The sequence below is a fragment of the Tubulanus polymorphus genome, chromosome 8, assembly GCF_964204645.1.
Source record: "Tubulanus polymorphus chromosome 8, tnTubPoly1.2, whole genome shotgun sequence".
Lineage (NCBI taxonomy): Eukaryota > Metazoa > Nemertea > Palaeonemertea > Tubulaniformes > Tubulanidae > Tubulanus > Tubulanus polymorphus.
Window position 1 is genome coordinate 5746278 of NC_134032.1, and position 24806 is coordinate 5771083.

The following is a 24806-nucleotide window of genomic DNA, read 5'->3' on the forward strand; positions in this document are numbered from 1 at the left end:
TTCGCGAACTTTTCATCGGAAGTTAACGGGATTGGTTTCGTTAGAAGTAGGAAGCTATAAGCTTTCATATCATGCCTGGATTATCAAAATCGGATGAGAAATAACGAAATAGTAAGCGACCGAAGTTGAGTTGTTTGTGAGCGTCGTTAGCCCCCTTGTTATTTTATATATACTATATACATTGGATTAACGGATTATCGTTTTTACATTACCTACAACTTTGATACGAGCCCCTGTGGCAATCACCAGTGCAGAGGTGTATTTTGCAGAAAATATGCCCATTCATGCCTGTTCAGTCACTAACACACTGCATAGAATGACTGTTGATACAGTGGAACCTCGTTCTAACGAACCGCTGGGGGGAAAATAAAAAGTTTGTTAGCTCTGTTTCACATCATTTATGTATGAAAAGAGAACAACCCCTGGTGTGATGAAAAACAAACCAACTGGTTACATTGAATTAGGCCTACTATTTAAGTATGAATACTGTCAGCTAATAAATCGCTCATTGAAAAGTGTAAAATATGAAATGAAACATAAATCTAAACCAAATTCAGGTATGCTTTCTGTTAATTTTGTGTGGCCAATACATGTGTTGGACACATGAGTCCCTCCTACGGGATGTGATGGAACGAGATCAAGGAAATGAATGTAAACGCTAGGCAAATGTCAGAACAATTTTACAACTTCTGAGCGTTTAGTCCCTTTTTCAATTTCTCTGATGGTCTCAATCGTTTTGCGAAGTAGGTTTTCATTAAGCGCGTGTGCATATCACTGTAAACAGTCTGAAACGATGACCAACTACCGTACTACAAATTGTAGCTGCCAACAACACATCGTTAATCTATCACTAATCTAAGATAAATAAAGCAACACTGTCTCTCGGTTTAAAACCTGACAATAAATAAACAAGTGTGATTGATCGTGACTTAGCGGATCGTTAGAATCAATGAAAATATGTAATAGGACTCCAAAACTAAGGGGTCGTTGTTTCTGATGAAATTTAACTGCAAATGAGAAGGATTTGGCCAGGGATTTTTTTTTTGTACGTAACAAGCGATGGTTTGTTAGTTTCGAGGTCGTTAGAACGAGGTTCCACTGTAGTCTGTTTTAATAGTAAAATGCATTAAACAAACTGGTGTTGTGCGATGAATTCACCATCTATCGTTAGAGTTAAGAAGAAACAAGTAAACCGTACCAGTACGTTTTTGGCAGGCAATGAGTTAAGTGTTGGGTGTCTAAGCATGCCTTTCTAAAGGTCCAAACTGGAATTAGATTTCAAGAAATATCTGATTAGATATTTTCTCTTCTTATTTGCAGCCAAACCAGGTTGGGCCTCTGTCGCCGATGTACAGTCAGGGTAACGTAGCTGGGCAGGTAAGCCCAGCCCAAATGAGCCCGGCGCAGATGTCTCAGTTCAGTCCACAATCACAGTGGAATCGCAACACCTCTCAACAGAGTAGTATGATGGTATGTAACATAAAAAGATGGTATATTCCCCTATGTCCTCATTGCATAGCCTCTGTAAGCTTCTAGTAAAGATGGCTGCCTTCGTAAATCCCCCTTTCGAAATCAAATTACCCTTATAGACACTTTCTAGAAAGATGGATGCCTTCATTAAAACCCCTGCGATATCATCATATAACTCATATAACTCCTATACATAATTCAAGTAATCCCCCTGTAACATCATCAGTGTATGATGTATGTTGTTTTTCTCAAGCAGGGCAACCAGTTTGCAAATCAGTTACAAAGGTCACATTCCATGCCAACGAGTAACCAAGGCAACTTCGTCGGTGACAATTTTGTAGCAACGCCGACTAACCAGGGCATGTTTCCGTCACCAGGGCAACAACAAAAACAATCGTATCCACAGCAACAGCAGACGCCCCGGGGAGTTCTAGTTCGACAGATGAGTACACCTAGTAAGTGATCGGTATAATATATCACATCATTCATTCATCATGATTATATAGAATTATCAAATGTATATATGATGCCTAGAACGAAATCATTGAATGCTCTCCCCTTCACTCCGTCTCAATCGATTGACCTGCTAAATACCTGCCAATGTCCCGCGTAGGTTATGAACTAATAGCATGTAAGGAATGACTACTTGAATGCAGTCAGTGTTTCAGGCAGAGTTCTTACTCGTCCTAAAAATATGGGAAAAGTTTCAGAAATAAGTAATTATCTTTTCAATCCTGGAAAAAGTTTTGAAGTTTTAAGTTAGGAGCTATGAAAGATCTATAGCCATTTGGTGGAGCTATCAAAATTTAGATACTTGGCCCTAGAGTACGGATAATCAAAGATTACCACTACTATTTGAGAGTAGTTTCTATTCTTTTTAAGAGCTCAACTACTCCCAAAAATATCAAAAGCAGAATGATTTCTAGTTCATTTTCAATTATACTACTATATTTCATAGCAGATGACTCATTTTTGGTGAGAACTACTAAAATTTGAAAGCTCAGGTAGTCTGACCTAGAAAAAGTATGAACCCTGCCTTTGTTTGTTTTCTTTGTTTGTTGTACCTGTCGTTTATTTCTCTCCAGACCACGGCAATACAGCACGCGTGGGCGGACCGCAGAGTCCTTACACCAGCTCCCCTGTAACTGATCCCTTACTGATGTCCCCACAGAAAGTATCAGCCCAGCAGCAGCAGCAACAGCAGCAGCAGCAGCAGTCAAACCGTGGCAACAACAACAACAACAACAATGTCCCTCAACCACAAATCAGTCCCTCAGGTATAAACGCTATTGTCATCATTCCCTACTTGGGGGGGTTAATGTGTGCATTTTGTTATTGATTTCATTTAGGAAATTTTTGGCTGGTATTAATGCACTGCATACTTGCACACTCCCACCTGCATTTAATCATCCGCACACTCCCACTGACTGACAATCATCTACACATTCCCAGCTGCACATACTAAATCAGCACGCTCCCATCTGCACCCTCAATCAGCTGCACGCTCATCAACGCACTCCCACCTGTTGTCATTCTCGCATGATTTCAAATTATCAGTATGATCATGAATTAACCATTTCAGTGCTACGCACACCCTATCTGACTAGAGAGGGTGTAGTCCATTGCATTATTCATATAACGAGCACCATTTAACCCTAACAGTGCAGTCTAATTCTTACCCTTATGCACTGAAGATGATTTCTAAAGAAATTCAACCCCAGTGTTTTTGGTTTACCTTTGTCAGCGATATGATGTTGGCATTGAGCCAATTCATGTAAAATCGCGGTACGTTTTTTTATGTGAGCATTTGTTTCATTGGTATATTCACTTACACAAGGCCTCCACATGCGCGCGGAGTGCTCACACACACAACACACACACACACACTCACTCACTCACTCACTCACTCACTCACTCACTCACACACACACTTCTAATAGTAGAAGAAGATGAGCGCTGTGTTTTCTGTTCGATAGAATTTGTAATAAATTGTATTTCTTGTGACCTGAAAATGCAAACTATAAGGTCTGTCGAGGTCTGAATATTGTAGTCGTAAATTCCAGGATTTAAAACGATCTAATAGCCGATTTCTTCTGTACCGGTATTTTAGCTTCCGCGGCCAACATTGGAAGAGGTTTCCGAGACCCAATATTCAGCCACCCTCTGATATGAGACATCATATGAATTTTAGGCCATCCCAAAATAATTTTCTGTTTGCGGTAACCCGACCGACCCGACTTCAAAGGTACCGAGTGAAAAAATTATTCTGGGATTCATTGAAATTAATTTTATTTTTTATTAGAACGGCCGACCGACCGACCCACTGCCGAGGTATGAGCTACGTATGTTTGAATTCAAGTGTGAAAACATGCCTTGACATGTGGCCTAGTTTAAGTTTTCCAGGAAACTGGCAGTGTTCCAATAAGCTGCCATTCATTCTAATAGTGACTATATTAAAGCTTGGAGTAATCAGTCTCGTTACTCCAAGATTAAAGCTGGTAACGTAAAACCGCGCGCACATATTCAATGTACTGTTTCATTTTTAACACAGAGATGACGCTCTGGACGAAGTTATAATTTTAGAATAATTCTTGAAATCTACGCTATTGGACAAATTTCCCATGCACAATGTACATGATTTTTTGCGATATTGTTTCCATGTAAAAAAGCCAAAAGGTGAAAAATTTGGTTTTTTTTGCCCAAAAATTTTGCAAAAAAAAAATTTCTACCTTCCTACGGAATGATCCTAAAAAGTTGAGTCGGTGTTACAGCAAACAGACAATTATTTTGGGATGGCCTTATTTGAATATTTTTTCATATTGTGAAACATATTTTTTGGAAAATATAAAATAGTTTCCCTGCCGCGCCTACCTGTACCCTACAAAATTTGGGACGTGGACCGTAAACAAATGTATATCTTCGGTCTTATTTGACTACAAAATAATTCTTTGAGAAAGATAAAATACATTACAAACTTGTGGAACTTTGAAGTCACAAATTAAAAAGATTTTTCAAGCTGTGCTCTTATTCCAAACAACCTCTAGCTTTCAAGGTAAACCACACTTTGCCCATGGGCAATTTATTTGTATGATGGGCACACCACTATATATGGTGTCACCGCAGTTTATTGTTAGCTACTAATATTAACAATGTATGACAGCTCTTTCAATAGAAATTATCACCAATTGATAATTATATTGTTACACTTCAATGTGGTGTAGTAGCCAAGTCCATCACCCATTTGTACACCGCGCTCTGATATAGAGGCACTGAAAGGGTTTTAAACCATTTAGTACTTGTTTTCTTTCTAATATATGTTTCAGTAAATTATAACCAGCAATTGATTTAACATGATTTTCATCGGCAGTCTTTATTATTCGGTATCAATATTAAACCTCCAGTTTCCGGTTCTACGTTAATAAGTTAGAATTGACTCGGAATTTAAATCACTTCATTTTCAATGAGTTATGTAATCTGATCTAATCTTAACTCACTGTTGTGGAACTGAGTTCAGTTTGTTCAGTTCAGTTTTGGTTCTGTGTTTTCGAATCCACTGCCCCAAATCAGGTACTCATTTCTGTTTGGCCGAATATCACACACTCGGTATGAAAAACATATGTTTCCTTGAGCGTATAGTTTATTCGATGTTTCGACTATCCTAATAGTCATCTTCAGGAATATTGATGTACGGCAGTGTTCTCCATAAGGGGTATTTGAGGGGCGGGCCGCCCGTTGAAAATTTAAAAACATGAAAATCTGCCCCTGTTATTTTTTGCGGCCCTTCTATAAAAAACAAGCTCCCCTACAAAAAAAAAATGATCTACTTTGTCCCAATAAGTTGAAACGCTACCGGTACGTCAATGATTATATAAATAGAGTGAGTCAGACGCCATATGACTTATTACATACATCAATAGTAGTGGAAACGGCTCGCCACGAAGCCACATGGCGCCGCTCAAGTAGGCTTATAAATATCCTGGGATTTCTCGGCATGCTAAAAATAAAAAATCAATGCGCGCGAAGGTCCCGACACTGCAGCATTAATAATTAACGAAACCAGTGGCCTCAACTTTTCAAGTTTCAATGCCCATAGATACACTTTTATTATGATTACCAAAATATTTTTCTAAAATCAGGTTACCAAATGGAAATAGATTTAATGCTTGCTGAGCTTTATTGACAAATCTAAATTATATAAATGGAAGAACATCAAACTATTTTATGCACGTAAGACTACTAATCACCGGCAGGCAAGTGCTTCAAGCAAACTGCCGACGATCACTTTCTAGTCAAAGGATCTGAAAATTACCATACTTAACCCTTACAATACCACAGGTCCATCCTCAAGGTCACATATATCCAAATTATTATTCTTATAAGTCTTATTTGTAAGCCCAAAAGGTTATCAACACCATGGTATATAATATATCAGTGTCAGATACATAGGTAACAATTTTAAGCCTGAAATTATACCCCAATGAAACCCCTTACATCCGGCAGTCCCACATATCGTGAAAAGTGGGTAAATGAGTGGAAAAATTACTTTCTAGCCCACTTGGGCTTTTAGCCTCAAGTTCACTTATATCCAAATTATGTATGTCTACTTTGTTGGACCAAAAGTTATCAACAACATGCTGTATAATTTTTCTGTGTCAGATGCCCTGGTAACTATTCTATGAAGCCTCAAATATACCCCTATAAACCCCTAAATTCCCTCCGGCACAGCAGCGGAGACACTATGTGGTATTGAAAGGGTTAAACTAGCTGATTATGATCCCAAATGCTGGGAAAATGTATCTGAGCAACTACAAATAGAAAATTTTCTTGGGGGAGGGCCCCTTGAACCCCCCCCCCTATCCTGATAAGTCCTGGCGGCTTCGGCCCTCATTTTCGCGTACATACCGCCCCTGAGAATTTTAATACAATGGAGAACATTGGTACGGGAACCTGATCCATCATGTAGTTCTGTGAATTTGTCAGGATCAATTGTGTTGATCCTGATAAAATGGTGCTGACTAATTTTCTGTCAATTATAACCTCTGGATATACACAGCTGATATTTTGGCATGAGTAGGGAAATAGGTAGTACGATAACCACACTCAAACGTGGTGAACAGATAATAGGATAAAAACCCACTATGTACAAATTGAATGAATTTAAAAACAAGAATTTATTTCAAACAATCTTAAATATAAGAACACGACGTTTGGATCTCACCCTAGAGATCATCGTCAGGTGTGAAATATTGACTAAAAACGGGTATAGAGGCAAACAGGGTAATTGAGTAAATTGGTGAGTGAATGAGTAATTAGTGTCTGGCAAGGGAAAATAGGTTTTGGAATTAATATGAAAAGTTTCGTCCATCAGCTCTAAGCCATTTGGAAGTACTGGGAGATAATGTGTAAAATTTTTATGAATTTTTCCCCATTGTACTAATCGATGGTTAACCTTGTTTTTTGATAATGACATGACTGGGAAAGCCATATAGTATCCAAGTTCAATGTATATAGAACAAACATATTATTGATTGTTCTGTCATGTCATGGGGAAAACCCATTACTATGTATATCATCGATGTTGAACATGCTTACTTCTGTGCATCCTCCCTCGGCAGGGATTTGAACCTGATGGCATCGCTACACAGTCACGGCACGAACCCCTGCTACACTAGACCGGGTGCGCAGGTACAAGCGCAGCTTTGCCACACGAAAACTTGTGGCACCAATCAGATTGTTCGTTGTATAATTGCTGAGGTAAATTTCACGGAAGAACTATAAATGTGAAAACCCGGGCTGATATAAAACAGGATATCTGATTGGCCAATAATGACATCATCTGCGCACTCGATCTAGTGTGGCAGGGTTCCGTACCGTGGCATTCTCGATGCCATCAGGTTCGATCCCCTGCCGGGGAGGATGACTTCAGTGGTGTTGTGTGCCAAGGTTTCATCTTAATACATTGCCAATCCCAGAACAAACCGATTTTTCATGCTCAAAAGTGAGATTTACTCAGTTGATCCTACCGGACCCATGGTCCTTTATTGGAATTCCTTATTAGTTACTTAAGATTTCAATCACAATTTTCCAGTTCGTTTCCGTAACATTTTTATTTCAATGACGGCCATTTTGTTTCTGTTTTTGTTGGCTGATTGTACGAATCAAATAGAAAGTCTACGCATAGATCCACAGTTCTCTAAGTTTGCCTTTACATAAGTCAGACTTATTAATTGAAACCAGTACCCTGTTGAAATTTGTTGTATTTCTGATTTGCAGGTGGTCTAACGATGGGTCAGAATCTGGCAAATGCAGCCGCTCAGAACTTCGCGTTGACGTCGACGATGACCTCGCAAACGATGACATCCGGCGGAACGATTCAACAATTCGATCAGAACATTGGCGCATTCACGACGAATATCCCGACCCCCGCCACCGAGCAGATTCATAATTATTCGTAAGTTTTTTTCAGATTTTTATTTATCGTTTCTAATAATAGATGGTAGAGTAGTGCTCAAACCCCTGTCAGGGCCGATTCCAGGAGATCCAAATTTTTGTCATTAATGTCTTTTTTGATGTCAGCAAAATATTAGTTTTTATAAACATCTTTTAGAAAAATCCAGGGGCAGACTATTATCTTAATATAATCTTCAGGCAGTCAAGTGACATAAAAGAAAGATCAATAAGGAAAATTGCCCTATAAAAATTTGTTATATTTTCAAAAGGTATAGGAAAATTGTGACTTATACTGCCAGGGTTCAGATTTTAGCCCGGAATTTTTCTGTAAATGAGGTAAAATGGCTGTATTTCATGTCAAGATTTGGGGTTGATAGCCCGATTGAAAAACCTTAGCAGGAGCAGGCTTAATCATCTTCTTATTCCAGGTATTCTTAATTCTTTTTTTAAACCCCCTGTTTAATCACAGGGTGTGGTCTGATCTACTGTCCTTTTCACTTGTGTGTTATTTCGATTTTGTTTCACCTAAGACTCACCTTTTCTTAACCTTCAATTTTTGGTTTATCGGTATTTCTTTATTTCACGTGCGAATTGAAGGCTAGAAAAAGAAAATAGAGGGATGTTAGCGATCATTCAAAGAAAAACCAACAATTATGAAGACATCTAAGGGAGTCAATTCAAGAGTTGAATCGAAACATCACTACTCTCTTAGTTTTAAATGGCTCACAGAATCAAGTCGAAAAGTCACTACTCTCATAGTTTTGAAATTGGCTCAATTGGTTCATAGTTTTGAAAATGGCCCATAGAATTGAGTCTAAACCTCACTACTCCCTTAGTTTGAAAATGGCTCATAGAATCAAGTCGAAATGTCACTACTCTCACTACTAATGTCACCACTAGTTTTGAAATTGGCTCAATTGGCTCGTAGAATCGAGTCAAAACATCATTACTCTCTTAGTCTGACTTCCTAATTCTGGGCATTTTCTTCAATTGAATTACATACACTCACTCCAACTACAGAAATGTTGGCTAATGTTGGCTATCATGTTTTTTCTTTAATAATGGCGGTCTCTTTGTTGATTTCAGCAATGGAGACCACCACAATACGATGGCTATGAATAATCAACTACTGTACAGTAATAATATGGATGACAGTTATATGTGAGTGGTTAGATCCACGTGCCTGCTGTCTATATCTGTCTGTCTATCACTGCTACTGTCAGTTACAGCTTATTTCATATACCATGCTGCCCTTTCCTAATCAATCCTTTACACATTTCATATTGTCATCAATCAATCATCCTGTTGAAATCAAACTATCAAATACTTGTTCCCCAGTAACCACCCAACATGAGCCTTCAGATCTCTTCCTAAAACTTGGTCTTTATACATATAGGCTAATGTTTTACATAGATAAGGAAAAAATTAACCGGTATTGAAAAATTGTCATGATACCAATTTGACAGTTCTAGGCACAGTTTGGACAGTCTTAGACGTAATTGGGACAGTACTAAACACAGTTTGGACTTTCCAAGACTCAATTGGGACGGTACTTAACAAAGGTTGTACAGTTCTAAACACTATTTGGACAGTTCTAAACAAATTTGTCCCATTTTATTGTTGCCAACCATATTTTCCATATTATTCATTCGCCTTAAACTTTCTCCCTCTCCTTTTATTATTGTCCCTCAACTCAGATAATCATCCTGTGCAAGCTGCCTACTCCCTGACGCAAGTTTATGGAGGCAGCCATTTTTTTCTGACAGTATCCATATAAACTACCGCGGAAAAATTTATTATTTAGGGCAGTTGCACCGTCAAGACATAAGTCCAAAAGTGGTCTTAAATCTAAAGACTGGTCTTAAGTTTTTGGATTGGTTATAGAACCAAAATGAGCTTAGAGTTGTCCTAAGTTGTCAGATCAGTTATAGAGCAAAAATGAGCTTAGACTGTTCTTAAGTTGATGACTTGTGCAACTGACTCCTGAATCACAGTTGTAGCAAGGGATTCGGGTTGCCTCGGAAATCATTATCGCTGCTTGTCACTGAACAGTGTTAGTTTTTAATGAACGAATGCTGTCTTATCATTTCTCACAATCCTCCTCACTCCCCCTACCAGCAGAGTTTCATGCATCGCGCACTTTTCTCGTATTTCGTATAGATTTGATGTATGCTTTTTAGCTCACTGGGGACTTTAGTCCCAATGAGCTATTGCGTTCACTTTTCATCCATCATTCGTTAGTTCGTTCGCTAGTGTCTCTGTCTATCGACGATATCTAAGACGGTCTACTGGCAGCCATTGTTGTTCGCTGAAATCATTATTCATTAGGCTCTTCAAATTTTTAGCCCACTTTGGACTCAAGTCCCATCGGGCTATTGCGTTCACTTTCCGTCTGTCGTCCGTCCATTCATTCATTGATCCAGTTATTTTGGGATGTTCGATGGATGGATTGTCTTGTCTTATCTGCAATCAATTGCAAAGTTGTAAGTCATGACATGTTCTATGACTGTAGTGAGTTTCAAGGTCATTGTTGTTTGTATATGGTCACCAGGGGGGTTGAATAGCAGAATGACTCGTTATTACCTAATTTATTGGTTTATTTACCTAATTTTAGTGTATTATTTAAGGCATGTTTTGTTACCGCAATCGATTGCAAAATTTTAGCTCATGATTTGTTTTATGATTGGTGCGAGTTTCAAGGTCATTATTGGTTTCGGTATATATTCACTGGAGGTGTTGAATATTGAAATTTTCAGATTGTTGAACATTTCAAACCACTTTCTAAGTGGACATGGTGTCCCTGGACCCCTAGTTGGAGTTTTTAATAGAAATTTTGAGGACTGGTCAATTACGTATCCCCCTAAGGCCCATCTTCATAAGAACATTTCAGTCGATCAGTCACAACGTGACAGTCCATGCCATCTTTTGTGCCATCCTTTGTCAAATCATATTCTCAGAATGACACTGTACTAGTGTGCCCTCTTCATTAAGTGAAGATGGCACACCAGTAAAGTGTAAGAAGGTAGGCCTATGACATAAAAGATTTGTTCTACGTAAATTACCATAATACAGATTGTTAAGACCTTAATACTGATTTTTAAAACGTCATCTGGTTGGCTCGCGTCAGCGAGCCTATGTCAACGGTTGGGCCGATCGATAATCATTCCTATGCTCAATACACTACGCTCAAAGTCAAATTTCTAGACCTAGAATATCAGGTCAATTTTTGGGGGTCAACTTTTACAGGAGTAATACTTTTAAGATATAAGAATTTTTGAGTAACAGGGTCCAGAAAATAACAATGATTACCAATGTTGGGTGGGATATTACAAATCATTGAAAAGGGTGGCATATCATCCAATAAGTTGACAATTACGAAATATATTGTTGGTTAATCCACTCAATTCGCCCATTAGTAGTGAAATCACAGGCTACTGAAATTGCGTTTGAGTGTTGATGACTCATAAATTAGAGTCCCTTTCATTTAATTAAATGTATTGAAATCTGGAGAAATCTATGCAAATCCTCATCCATATTCATCCTTTCTCAGCAGGGATTTGAATGATAGCATCGTGAGATGGGGACCCACTCATCCTCCCTCGGAAGGTATTCAAACTTGATTGCATCGCTAAACTCAGCCACGGCACGAACCCCTGCCACACTAGACTGGGTGCGCAGGCACATGCGCAGCTTTGCCGGGAGAAAACATGCAGCGCCAGTCAGATTGCTCATTGTACAATCACTGGTTTCATGGAAGAACTGTAAATGGGAAAACGCGGTCTAAAATAAAACAGAATTTCTGATTGGCTAATAATGACATCATCTAAGCTGCGATGTAGCGGTGCATTTGGTCTTAGTGTGACAGGGTATCGTACTGTGGCAATCTCGATGCCATCAGGTTCGAATCCCTGCCAGGGGAGGATGGGACCCATTCTAGTCCCTCAGCTGGGATATGATATTGAAGGATGTGGCGATGTCTTCAGGTTCGAATCCATACCGAGGAAGGAAGGTGGCAGAGTCGCGATGACATCATGTCCGAATCCAAATCATAATTATTTGTTGGTGATCCATGCATACATACCACCACTGGTTTAAGTTACTATGTATACATATTATTCAGAACTTCAGTTACCGTTTTTTCTCTTTTTTTGTCTTTTGGCTTACAGTAACAAAGGTGCCCAACACCTGCACCACCACCATCAGCACCACATGCCGCCCCACGGTGGCGGAGCCGGTCCCATTCCGGGCTCCACGCCACAGCAACCAATGCTGTACGCGGGGCACTATGTGTGAGTGTTTAGAACTTACATTTTTACATGTACTATCTCGTCTATACATCGTGTTTGGTTCTTCCCTCCATTCAACTCCTTTCCTCCATCCCTAACCTCTTGCGTGTCATGCATGTTCATCTTAAATTCTTAGTGACAAAAATTATTTTGAATCTAATAACTGGAAAATCTTTCCTAGGGATCATTTGTAGCCTAATGTAAAAGCATGCGTATAAGGGACATGTGATGGGGGACTAAAATTTAGAACTCAATCAAAATAACAACAAATATTCAGCTTATTTAAGGTCAAAACTTTGCTACCGTTCTTTTATCATTAGCATCAAAATATAACTCAACCCTTTCAGTGCTGAACAATTCTTGACCTGATATGTTGGAGGTAATTATGTCACCCAGGGTGACATTCTATTTTACTCAGCGTGCGCCGTGCACTTTCCCTGGTTAGTGCTCCACGCACTTCAAATCACGTGCGATTTTCTTTAAAAGCAAAAATTAGGTTTCTCCCTCTTCTAATATGGTCACCACAGTGGACATCTTGAATTTCTTGTAAGCGCTCTACATCCATCAAATAATTTGCAATTTCTTTTAACTACTTGGTTTGTGCAAGGGTATGCCGATGGATGAAACCTATTGAAAATTGGCCTTCTCTGTCAATATGGCCGCCATGGTGGACATTTAGATTTCTAGTTAGTGCTCTACACGTTTCAAATAATGTGCAATTTCTTTTAACTCTATCAGTGCCCATGTGTTATTTGAGAAAAACCCTCAGAGTGCCCATCATTGTTAACACATCAAAATCAGTAGTAACTTTGGATTTCCATAGAGTGAAAACTGTAAGAGATTTTTGGTAATTGAAAAGTTTGTAGGGTATGACCCTTGACAAATTTTGGTGATATTCTTTCTTACTGAAAGTGACATCTTATGGAAATGAGCTTATTTGCATGAATTATAGTTGTTGACCTATTTGTTTGATAACCCCCCCCCCCTAAATTTCAGGTATGAAAATGTACAAATTGGGTATCTAGCCTCAGCTAACATCTGACAATGGAATATTCTATGTCTACTCTCAGAAATATAAATCATATTGTAATTATAATCAGAAAATGAGCTTATAACTAGATCACATGACCTCTGGATAGGTACCCGCTACTTTCAAATGCAGAAAACTCAAATATTTTGAATTGCAATACCACAAAAATGCAGCATAAAAACAAACTAATGAGCACTGCCATTTAATCAAGCCATCTAGATAAAACTGCTATAGGAAATGGCGAAGAAAGTTGACTGGGCACTGTAAGACCTGAAATAACCGACTGGGCACTGAAAGAGTTAAACTTGGTTTGTGTGAGATAACATTCATGGATGAAACCTATAGAAAATTAGCCTTCGCTATCTTCCAATATGACCACCATGGCAACATCTTGAATTTCTTGTTAGCGCCCTATACACATCAAATGATAAGTGATTTTTATTTAACTCGGTATTGGTCCATGGATAAAGCCTTTCAAAAATGAACTTTCTCGCACTTCCAATATGGTTGCCATGGCGGACACCTTGAATTTCTTGTTACAACTCTACACACGTTAAATGATAAGTGATTGGCATAAGTTGGTATGTGTAATAGGGAAGGAACATGGATTAGACCTATTGATAATTAGCTTTCTTGTTCATCCAATATGGCCACCAAGGCAGACATATTGATTTTCTCGTTAACTTTCTCACCTTTCCAAGGAAAACTTAACTTTTAACATACCAGGGTTACATATGTTGTGTCATGCCACTCTACTTTTGGAAATTCTACCCCAGTGTCTTATTAATTGCCATACCTCTATATTGCATCTACACCTTGGTGCAGTGTATCGTAACTAACTAATATTTCACAATGTTTGACAAGTGCTACCATTTTTCAAAAGAGATTATAACGTATTAATTATTTAATCGATGCACTGCACTGCGATGTATTAGTGAAGTGCCTGTCCTATTCGTACACCGCACTGTGGTGTAGCTGCTCTGAAAGGGTTAAGAAGGCACTGCCTCCCTCCCACCTTTCCCTCTTTCTTTCATCCTTAAACCCATGTTATGAGAATTTTCGTTTGTTTCTATTGATATTTTGTCGGCCTGTTAACCTCGACGCACCACATGATGAGGTTGATCATGGAGTGGTGTGGCAGGCTTTCAGTGAAATTTCTATTCGAAGAGACACGCTTTTATTTGTGGTCTGAAGATAAAAGTGAAGAAAGCCAGGAATTTGTATTTAGATTAATATAATTAAATTTTTTCAGGGCAGAGTTTCATTGATATGGGGCAATTGATAATCCCCAGGTACATTTCTAAATTTCTCAGTTATTCCGTGATTTCTCATTTTCAGGGGTGAGACCGCTGAGAAAAATGGGTGGAGAAATGTAAAAACTCCCAAAGTTGAAATATCTGTGAAAAATATATAAATTAACAAAAAAATTTGGAATTTTACTCAATTTTGTTCGCTGAAAATTTCTTAGTAGGGCTCCTTTTCATTTAGGCCTATTGTTTTAAAACTGAGTCCATCAATATCTGAAATATGAGGAGTTGAGGATTTACCGATATAGGTAACTTTGATACCCAGTCTATGAAACCAAGCCCTGGAGTTTTTTATTTTGAAACCAAATGAACTGAATAGCGTTTTAATCTTTTAACGAAGAGAAAGTTTTCGGTTTTTTTATTTTTCGAATGAAAGTCACTTGTTTGCGGTTTCTAAAATCTTTTAAGAAAACAAATTCTTCAATATGATATTTTTTCTGAATAAAAATTGACTTTTTTACGGTTTTCAGGAAACAGCAACAACAACAACAGCAGGTGACCAGTCAACAGCAACAAGTGCAACAGCAAGGGATGGTCATCAGCGGCAATGTAGCTGGTAACAGCGCGTCGCAGTACGTTAAACAGGAATTGCGTAATATATGTAACGCCCGATCTCAAGTTCAACAGCAACAACAACCAACGCCGGCTCAGCAGCAACAACAGGCAGATAGTTTACAAAATACCGATGAATTCCCAATGGAATTACTCTATCAAAGTGAGTTTTAATGAATAATCATTATTGCAGTGAGTACAAGTGAGTGAATCTTAATTACACTGTCTTTTTTATGAGTTGATTTTGTTGATAATTGAGTTTTGAGTAGAAATGAGTAAAAATGTGAAACTTCATTAAAAATGAGTAAAATGTCAGAGGCAACTAGAAATGTATAGGAAACAAAATACATGAGAGTAGAAATAATTAGAAAGTAGAAATTTGTAGAAACGAGAGTGAGCTTAGAGTAAAATTGAGTAAAAGTTGGTCATGGTAAGTTTAGTTTGCGGCGGAAAAGTATGAATACCCTGGTACTCATGATAGCACTGCGTCAATGTACGTTCCAAGGTACTCTTGATCGAACCGAGTCAATATGAGTACACCTATATTCGTGATACCGCTGATTCAATATGAGTACCCCTGTACTCGTGATAGTGCTGAGTCAGTAATTTCTTTAATAGTTGATGAATTTACGCGGGAACAACTAGGAACTGTGGGTAATACCATGCAGGCACAGACTGATGCGATGATGCAGCAACAGCAGGTACCCCAGCAAGTGATGAATGCATCAGTGTCGATACAACCGGAGATCGCTGTACAGCAGGCGAGACAGGAGGCTAAACGTAGATACGAACGATTCAGAGCGTTATCAATCGGATCTCAGTGTAAGTCCATCCCTTCCCTTCCCTCCCTAGTGCATCTCGTACATCTGTTTCCAAATGTCCCATATCGATGTCAGTCCCCATTTTAACCTCCCTCTCTCCTTCCCTTTTGTATTCCATAGATTTGTGTCTTCAATTTAGATCTAAGTGTCAGTTGCCAATTCGTGCTCACTCCCTCTCACCACCCATCTCCCTCACCACTCCCACTCCCTCCACAATTCCATTCCCTGCAACTCATTCTTTCCCCCATCCCTGCTTCCCATCTCTCCCTCTCCCTACCCCCCCCCCTTGTGTAACGTCAATTGTTTAAAAGTTGGCTTACAACTATCATCAAATATCTCTGTCTCGGCTTTTTGCAAATGGCCTCATATTCAAATCAAATAGATAGTTTTGAGAAATTTGGCCTAAACTTCGTCCCTCTTAGAGTCTTTGGGGTTAATGGGGTTTGCATGCCTGTATATTGATTACGATCAATTCATTATTTTATTCTTTTTACTCCAGCCACAAAATTGAAAAGAAATACCGTATCGTGTAATAATTGACTTTGTGTAAAAGTCGAACTAGGATTCATAGATTTTCCACGTACCCCATATAAAAGTCAACTTTTTCAAGTTTTTGACGAACCGTAGGTTTGTTTGCCTATGCAAACGGTCCTGGTGAAGCAGTTTTCATAGAAAATGAATAGAGTACCGGTGTGTCAACAAGGCACAAACAGTGTTGATTTCTGGTGTCATGGTTTGGCTTAATGAGTTCTGGAGCCCACAAAAATTTCATAGTGATCAAGTTATTCTTAGGGGACTTATTCTTGAAAAACATGTAAAAACCCTGCTTTTTAGCACTAAGTAATGGCACGTTTTTACAATTTGCATACTTGCAATTGAAATATATAAAAGTTCAATTCCTCCTGGAAGTGTTGCCGTTTTTTGTTCGACTGATCTCAATGTACTTTATGATCTATAGGCCCTCACTTTATGAACCCCCTAAATTTTCTCCTGCCAGTCTGCTGATCAAACAATAGTTGAGAGATAATTTATGGAAAATATAAGCAGGATAAATCCTTAATAATGTAGAAACCAATATAATTTTTTTGAAAAAATCTCAGGAATGAACCAAACTTGCAGTGACTGCCGCACTTGCGAGCGTTGGCCTACAGCCTACATAGCATGTTAGTATGCTTGTATGTATGTGTATAGTGAGCGCAGCATCCAATGTATGCAGTAGCAGTAAGGCCTATGTGAGTGCAACCAGTGACCACGTACTGTGAGAAAAAAGAGGTGATTGAATCAACGAAGCTTTTGACAAATTATTTTCGTAAATGAACTATTGAGAAAAAAATTAGTATTCAATGTCTGAATGAGTAAATTACTCTACTGTCACACCCCTAGCCTGCCATGATCAATTACACTGCGCACCGGGCCGGACTGGTTGGATCATATGCCATCCTTTTCAATTGTATTACAATTTCCCGCCCGACATTGACAATCATTGTTATTTTCTGGAACCTGTTACTCAAAAATTTTGAATGCCTTTAAGTATTACTGTAAAAGTCAACCCCCAAAAATTGATCTGATTTTTAGGTATAGAAATTCGACTTTTACAGAAGAATATAATACGGTATGTATGGTGAGTATCTGGTGCATAAATTCAAGATTTTGTTTCAATTGCAGCTGAGGTCATTGAAGAACCAAAAATAAAAGCGAGTAATTTGTTTCGCAATCAGCTGCTAACACAGCAGGGTCAGATGAAGCCTGATATGGGCGCAGCATGTACCAGTTCGACGGCCCCGGGGCAAATGACTGCCCTGAATCAATCGGGCAGTAAAACTAAAATTGACCCGTCTTCGATACAAGTAGTCCAAACGGAACCAAGGGTAAGTATTGAAAATATTTATTATATAACCAGGGGGCGGACCCTGACATGCTCGTGTTGCAATTTTCCTGTGAAAAACAGTGGCAATCTTTCCTGGTGGATCCTCACTTACATACGTATAATCGTCTATTCTGTAGTTAGCTTCCTACTGCACAGTAGCAACTCTTGGTGGTTCCCTAATTTGCCATAAGTGTAATCTTCTATTGCATACATGCCAACCTGTACGATTTGTCCGTATTCGTTAAGTTTTTTTTTTCCACATGAAAAAGATCGTCAGTACGGCAGTACACTCAATACTGTTAAAGTACATTTTCTCTTTAAATCAGCAAAATACGATTTTTTCACCAAAAAATCTCACAAAATTCTCACTATGATTTTGTATTCCTAAATTCAATAGTTTTTTAGTTTCATTGATTATATTTTGATTGCATTTAACTAAATCGGCTGAGGTTTGAGAAATATTGCATTCAATTCAATTCAAAATTTACCATTGGTGACGTCCTGTTCGTAGTCCCTATTTGAACATGTCTGGTCCATTAGTTCGATGCAGCTTTGATGGCGCTTTTTAAGATTGTGAAAGTGAAATTTTGGTGAAGTTAAGTTTTAATATGTCTAGAAGGAGCAAGGGCGGGCATTCGGATATGCCAGTACCACTAAAGAACTGCGTGTTTAGAGTCATAAAGACGATCTAATGAACTGAGTACTGATGATTCTTAAGGTAAAAATTAGAAAATACTGATTGAGATATGAAAATGGTGCTAAAGAAAATGTTATTAAACATGGGTACAAAATACTGAAAAAAAACTTTTAACCAAAAATTCTGAAAGTGGTAATCCCTATGTTGGCATGTATGCTATTGTGGCAGTAGTTCAAGTTCTAGTTTAAGTCCAACTGCACAGTAGCGACACCTGATGGATCCTAACTTGCCACGAGTAAAATCCTCTATGGGCAGCTGAATGTCCTCATCACTTCTACAAATTTTTCTGTTATTTTCAGACGCCTGTTGAAGACATGCAACCTCCGGACACAAGTAATAGTTTACTACAGCAGTTACTGTCAGAGTGAACGCACAATAGAATGAATGATTCCTTGATCTCTAAAAACTGACCACACAGGCGCACGGGCACTCGTTGTATAAATATATTCAATTGAATTGTATCGTTTTTGGTGCTGAATTTGTGAATAATATATCAATAATCAATTATGATAACGATGTCATATATCATATGTACACGTATAATATACTTATGTTACAAACTTAAGGTGGTAAATTTTGTAGCAAAAAAACTGGTACCAGTATATAGTTGAAGATTCTAGGCTAGATGTTCAGGAAGACTATGAGTCGCATGGAGTCTGGACATCGGGAAGTGAAAGTTCAATTTTTTACATATTCGCACAAATTCATTTAATAGTTTTGGTGTCTGGATAGCAAGGAAGGTGCACAGGCCTTGATAGTCACCAGATAGTGAGGAGCGTGCTAGGCGTGTTAGGCGCCTCCCTGTTAGACTTCATCGGGCATTTTTCTTCCATAAGGAAAATCTGGTGTAAATTTTGTGTATATTGTTTTACATGAAAGTAAAAAAGAAATGCGTTAAGGGATACAGGCCAGTATAGATGAGAGGTATAGAACAGACTTGATTGCTGTTTAGTTTGTGTCGTATAAATAGATATATTTTACTCGTGTAAAAAGTTTAAATTGATCATAATGATATTTTAAGGTTGTGTATATTTTGCGTATGAATATAGGTGGCGATACTGTGTGAGCGTGTGAATCCGGTGAAACCGTAAAATGTTGTCGCCTCTAATTGTAAAATCCAGTCAAGCTCGCTTTGTCCAGATTTTGATCTAATCGACATATACATGATTATGAAACATGGCGTTTAATTGGTTTTTTCATAAACCGGTTTATGGATAATCCCGATTAAGCCAATTTGACTGTTTCAATGCCATAAGAATTGTGTTTCTTTGAAAATATTAGGAATGAAATAATGGTAAGGCCGTTTGCATAAATCCCCCTATGATTATGTTATATTAGTCTTATGATTCAATGCAGGCGGCCATTCAAGATTTGATGGCATACATATTGTAAGAATCATGACTCTTGATTTCAGGAGAAATTATCTTTTTTTAAACTTTGTACAGTTGTAGTTCGTTAAATTTCGGCAGCTCACAGAATATCGAAACTCGAATTTCTTATTTAGGCCCACTTCCCGGCGAATATGACAAGAATTCAGGAAATACCTCATCTGCTGAGGTATAAAAAAGTCGCCCCACTCGTATGCTATAAGCAATGATTGTTAAATACCTTCTCAAACCTGATTTATACATTTAAATGTAAATAGAAATTTGTATATAAGAATAATGTCTCTAAAAGGGTTTGTGACTTGAGGTGCCCCCCTTGGTTGTCTTATTTAGCCATGGTTCTTCGTCGTTACAATTGCTTTGATTACGCAAGCGTAACACGCTTCAGGGAACATCTCCTTTATCCCGCTATCACATATTCGAAATGAATTTTACTGAATGAATTTTCCTAGGTATGTATACCCAATCAGTGCTGTCTAATCAATAGCCATAAAATGCTGGAGGTGATTTGGAAATTTTAAGATATTTCACCCTTGTAAATTTTATATTGGGTATACCGCTATTGTGCCTCCACCCTGCTGTGCGGCGTATAGTTAGTTACTAGTATTTCTCAATGTTACACTGGTGCTGCCATTTTTCAATAGAGATAATCACTAATTACAGCAATACACAATGTAGTGTACGAGCATGATTCATCACTGATTTATACACTGAACTGCGTTGTAGACGCACTGAAAGGGTTAATACATGTTATGTTAGTAGAATTTCATGGGGGAATTTGTAGGGGCAACCCTGGATTGATGAAACTGATGAACCAGTCAGCATGGATGATGCAATTGTTGCAGGGTTCGTACTAGTCATGAAAAAGTTCCAAAAATTAGTAATATTTTCTCAAGGCTTAGAAAAGTTATGATATTTTAAGTTTTGTGTCAAAAGCTATCGAAATTTTCGATATGTGGTCTGTTTAGTTTCATTTCATGGTTTTCGTACCCTTGGCCCTGAAAAAAGTATTGAAATTCAAAGACTTTAAATGCAGACCTGACTACGACTACTACAGTTGACTCCGCTCAACTCGAATTCATTGGGACCAGTAAAAAAATCATTGAGATTTAAGCGGATTTCGAGTTGGGGTTTTGACCAAATTGGTTAAAAATCATTTAAAAATTGATCCTCAATCGAACATTAGATCCTACATGGCTTGTTTGACTAAAAGATGCAAAATATAAGTAAATTTACTTGGTGCAAAGAAAAATGAATGATCATGAACTGCCGCTCGCCGTAGAACCGTAGTGAACGGGCAACGGGCGGTTAATTTTAGGATCGCTGACCAAGCTGGAGATTGTGTATGTACAAATGACTGAATGTCTCCATTAGCGATGTATTGTCTACTACCGGTAGCCTACGATTCAAAGCAGTAAACACATGCATGTTTTAACCAAAACTTGTTATTGCTGCCGGGAGGTCGTTAAGATATTCGAGTTGAGAGGAGTTTGAATGTAATTTTGGTCAAAAATAATTGAACGAATATTCGAGTTGGGCAATTTCGAGTAGAATAATGTATGTTTTAACATAGCAGACAGAAAAAATTTTGTTGAACGAATTTTCGACTTAATGATTCGAGTTGAGAGGAGTCTACTGTATGTGACTGTTAATCAGAGGTTTACAATATCCCAAAAATATCATAATTTCAATATTTTGCCAGGAAAAAGGTTGCAAATAGTACGAATCCTGGTGAAGTTTATCTGCGCTGTATGAGTCATCATTATAAGTTGCAGGTCTGTGAGGCCTACCCGTATGTATATCTTCCCTTTTCATTTCGGTCTATCTCCCATTAAGAAAATGTGAAAAATATTTTTCAATTTTCTCTGGTGCTTTTTTTACTGACAACAGAGCTCGAACATATTCGTGCACTACTTGCAATAAAACTTTTATAGAATTTGTTCATGTTATCGTTCCCCGAAGAAGCTACATAACATGGCAACTGTTGTTATTGGTTGCTTTCTGTAATCCATAAATGTGGTTTGATGTTGTTAAAGACCGAGGGACAAGATAACCACCTCCTGATCCCCCTATGACATCGTCGTTATCTTTTTAAGTTCTTTCGAAGCGTAATTGGTACCTATACGCTATTACGGTAGGAGATGTTATCGTGGGATTTCTCAGAGGCGGCCATGTTTTCTAGAAAGGTCTACTATGAAGGGCAGTTCACGCGTTTTCTGAAAAAACTTAAACAAAATTAGGAGGTCGATGACCTCTTCCTCTTAGGTAAATTTCGAGTGCCATATAATTACAAATTGTGTTAATATTCTATGATATAGTAAAATCATGAAATGATTTTAACTATCAATTGATCACTGGAAGTTTTGAGTGAACTTTTAATCGAAAAAGATATTTCTAGGCATCAATCTGTAGCCTGAAGACTGCACCCCTCAGCCTGGACTATGCGCACTACTTAGACATTTGATTCTAATCACCATTCTTCATTACATGTACCAATATTTGATCCACACTAAACATGGGTTCAGGACTTCACCTCAGACATTTTCAATTGAAAATTTACTACAAACATTAGACCGTTTATTGACACACCTTCGAAAATCTGATCATCCACACTTCACTACAATAGTGAATGTGTAAATGGATGGTTGCAGGCAGCAGATTGATACCTCCACAAACCATTTTTCCTGTTAATGAGGTTTTAAGATTCTAAAAATAAACAATGCGTGTTTAAATTATATCGGCAGCATGGTGATAACAAAGCACTTAAAATAAATGAAAGGAGTTTTATTAAAACTCAAGGGAAAAATGCTTTTGTAAAAAGATTTTTTTGGTCAGAGACAAAATGAGTTTAACCGATGACAATAAATTTTTCATACATGTATTACTACTTCTCGAATATATTTTTATTAGCCAATAGGTGGCGTGCCTAGACCCTTTCACACCAGTGTGCATAACTAGGGATTGGAATGTAAATATTGAAGATATAATCGAATGTAAATGTTCTCTATAAACTCCTAGTGAAATTAAAGTACCGGTATGCGTGAAAAATTCAGGACCACATTTTAAAAATGGTGTCAAATATCTTAGTGTAAATTTCCTGTAAATATCTTACTTTTTGTCTCGTGAAAAGTTGTCTGAATTGCTATAATATTATTCTGAAAATCTGTGTTTTTGTCGCAATTAAAAGTAACGGTTTTCTGGGGCGGATGGACAGACAGTTGATCTTAAGTTCCTTTTAGTTTTGTGCAAGAATTCACTGAAGGTATCATACTCTCTTGGTAGTGGTTGAACATTTATTATGTGGACTGCTGGGCCTGGTTTCTTTGACGTGGTTCCACAGTGGTTAAAGTGGTGTTAAATCTTAAGACTGGTCTTCAGTTGTTAGATTGGTTACAGAACCGAAATTAGCTTTGACTGGTCTCAATTTCTTAGTTTGGTTTTAGAACTAAAATGAGCTCAGAATGGTTTAAGTCGTTAGTTTGGTTGATAGCCAAAATTAGTCAGAGATTGGTTTTGAGCTATTTGATGAGCTATAAAACCAAAATGGGCTTTGACTATTCCTAAAGTGTTGGATTGGTTATAAAACCAATATGAGTTTACAGTGGTCTAAAAGTTGTTAGATTGGTTTTCAGGCCCGTGCCAAGCTTTTTGGAAGGGCGTTTTTATTTCAAAAAAGTGCTTTTTCGCCGTGAAAAAATCTTACAAATCTTAGACACTAAGTGCCCAGGTACCTGAATTAATCTTTTTAGAATGGATGACTTAACATTCCAAAAAAAAAAACATGAAAATTACGAAAAATCTTGACCTAAATTTGACTTTTTGAAAGGCACTATGAAAAATTTTAGGGGGTTTGTTTTATGGGGCTACTGATGAACTCCCCCTCCCCCCCCCCATTGACACGGGCCTGGTTAAATGACTGAAATTGTTGTTAAGCTATAGAACTAAAATGGTCTTTAAGTCTTAAACCATCCAGTTCTACAGTTCTGAGTTGGAATGGAATGTATAACCCTAGCATTAAATCATACTTAGAACTGGATCCAGTTTAGCACATTTCATAGGGGTACAGAGTTGCAGTTCATAGGTGGTCTTAAAAAACATAAGACTGGTACTAATTTGTTAATCGGTGACTAACTATATACGAAGCCAAGGGCCAGTTGTACAGTCATGGCTTAGATTTAAGACCACCTTAGTTCTAACAAGCAGTTATACAAGCAGATATATTTATTGAAGACCGCGTTTGGACTATGACTGCGCAACTGGGCCCAGAACTTAGACTGGTCCTAAACCCTCAACTATGGAACAGGTGAACCAGGTAGAGTTGTTCTAGAATAGATGGATAGCCCTACCCATTAAAGATGACTATTTATGTGCTGCCATCTATATTGTAAATAAGACACTATGTCAGTTGTCGCAGAGTTAAGTCTAATGCGCAGTGAATGAATGGTCGATCAATGAATAACTCGACCTATAAATAAATCAGTATCATGTCACGGAAAACAACATTGCTGGATGTGTTTATTTCTTTTGAGGAGTTTCCCTTAAGGCTTGTAGTTATCTACAGGTCTTCTTTGATGAGTCCAAGTCAGTGTCTTCTTTCTGCAGAGCCAAGATAAGCCCAAGCCTTTCTCCTTAGATCTGAGAAAAGTCTGTATGCTCTCGGATCCATTCTTCTCACAGAAGGTACCTCGTGCCACTCGTCACCCACAAGAACCAGACAAAAAATTCAAATTGCCTAAAGGGAAAAATACATCCAGAAAATCCTGATCCATAAGAATCCTGTTGATAAACAAGGGTAAGTGTATTAAGCCTCTATCCTGGTTAGTCATATTTCTTTGATGCGCATGTCCTAATATGCTGTACTCATTAGAAAAATTCCGACTGCATTGTCAGAAAAATTAGGCTCGGTACACTATACCTACCATACCCTAGCCAAACGCTATA

General features: G+C 38.0%; 1 protein-coding gene across 9 annotated transcripts in view; it reads left to right on the plus strand.

Moving 5' to 3' along the window:
* Nucleotides 1-24355, plus strand: part of LOC141910208 (uncharacterized) — an 86978-nt gene extending 62623 nt beyond the window's left edge. For 3 of the 9 annotated variants that reach the window (XM_074800921.1, XM_074800919.1, XM_074800920.1), the window contains 10 exons: nt 1321-1470; nt 1724-1925; nt 2556-2747; nt 7744-7921; nt 9007-9081; nt 12087-12209; nt 15014-15258; nt 15714-15917; nt 17582-17784; nt 18780-24355. In XM_074800921.1, the coding sequence (XP_074657022.1) occupies nt 1321-1470; nt 1724-1925; nt 2556-2747; nt 7744-7921; nt 9007-9081; nt 12087-12209; nt 15014-15258; nt 15714-15917; nt 17582-17784; nt 18780-18848 (1641 nt within the window). In that variant the 3' untranslated portion in view covers nt 18849-24355. Of the gene's footprint in view, nt 1-1320; nt 1471-1723; nt 1926-2555; nt 2748-7743; nt 7922-9006; nt 9082-12086; nt 12210-15013; nt 15259-15713; nt 15918-17016; nt 17040-17491; nt 17785-18779 lie in introns of those variants that run through there. The other 6 variants (XM_074800922.1, XM_074800924.1, XM_074800923.1 and 3 more) reach the window with 6 other exon arrangements.
* Nucleotides 24356-24806: the final 451 nt, after the last annotated feature.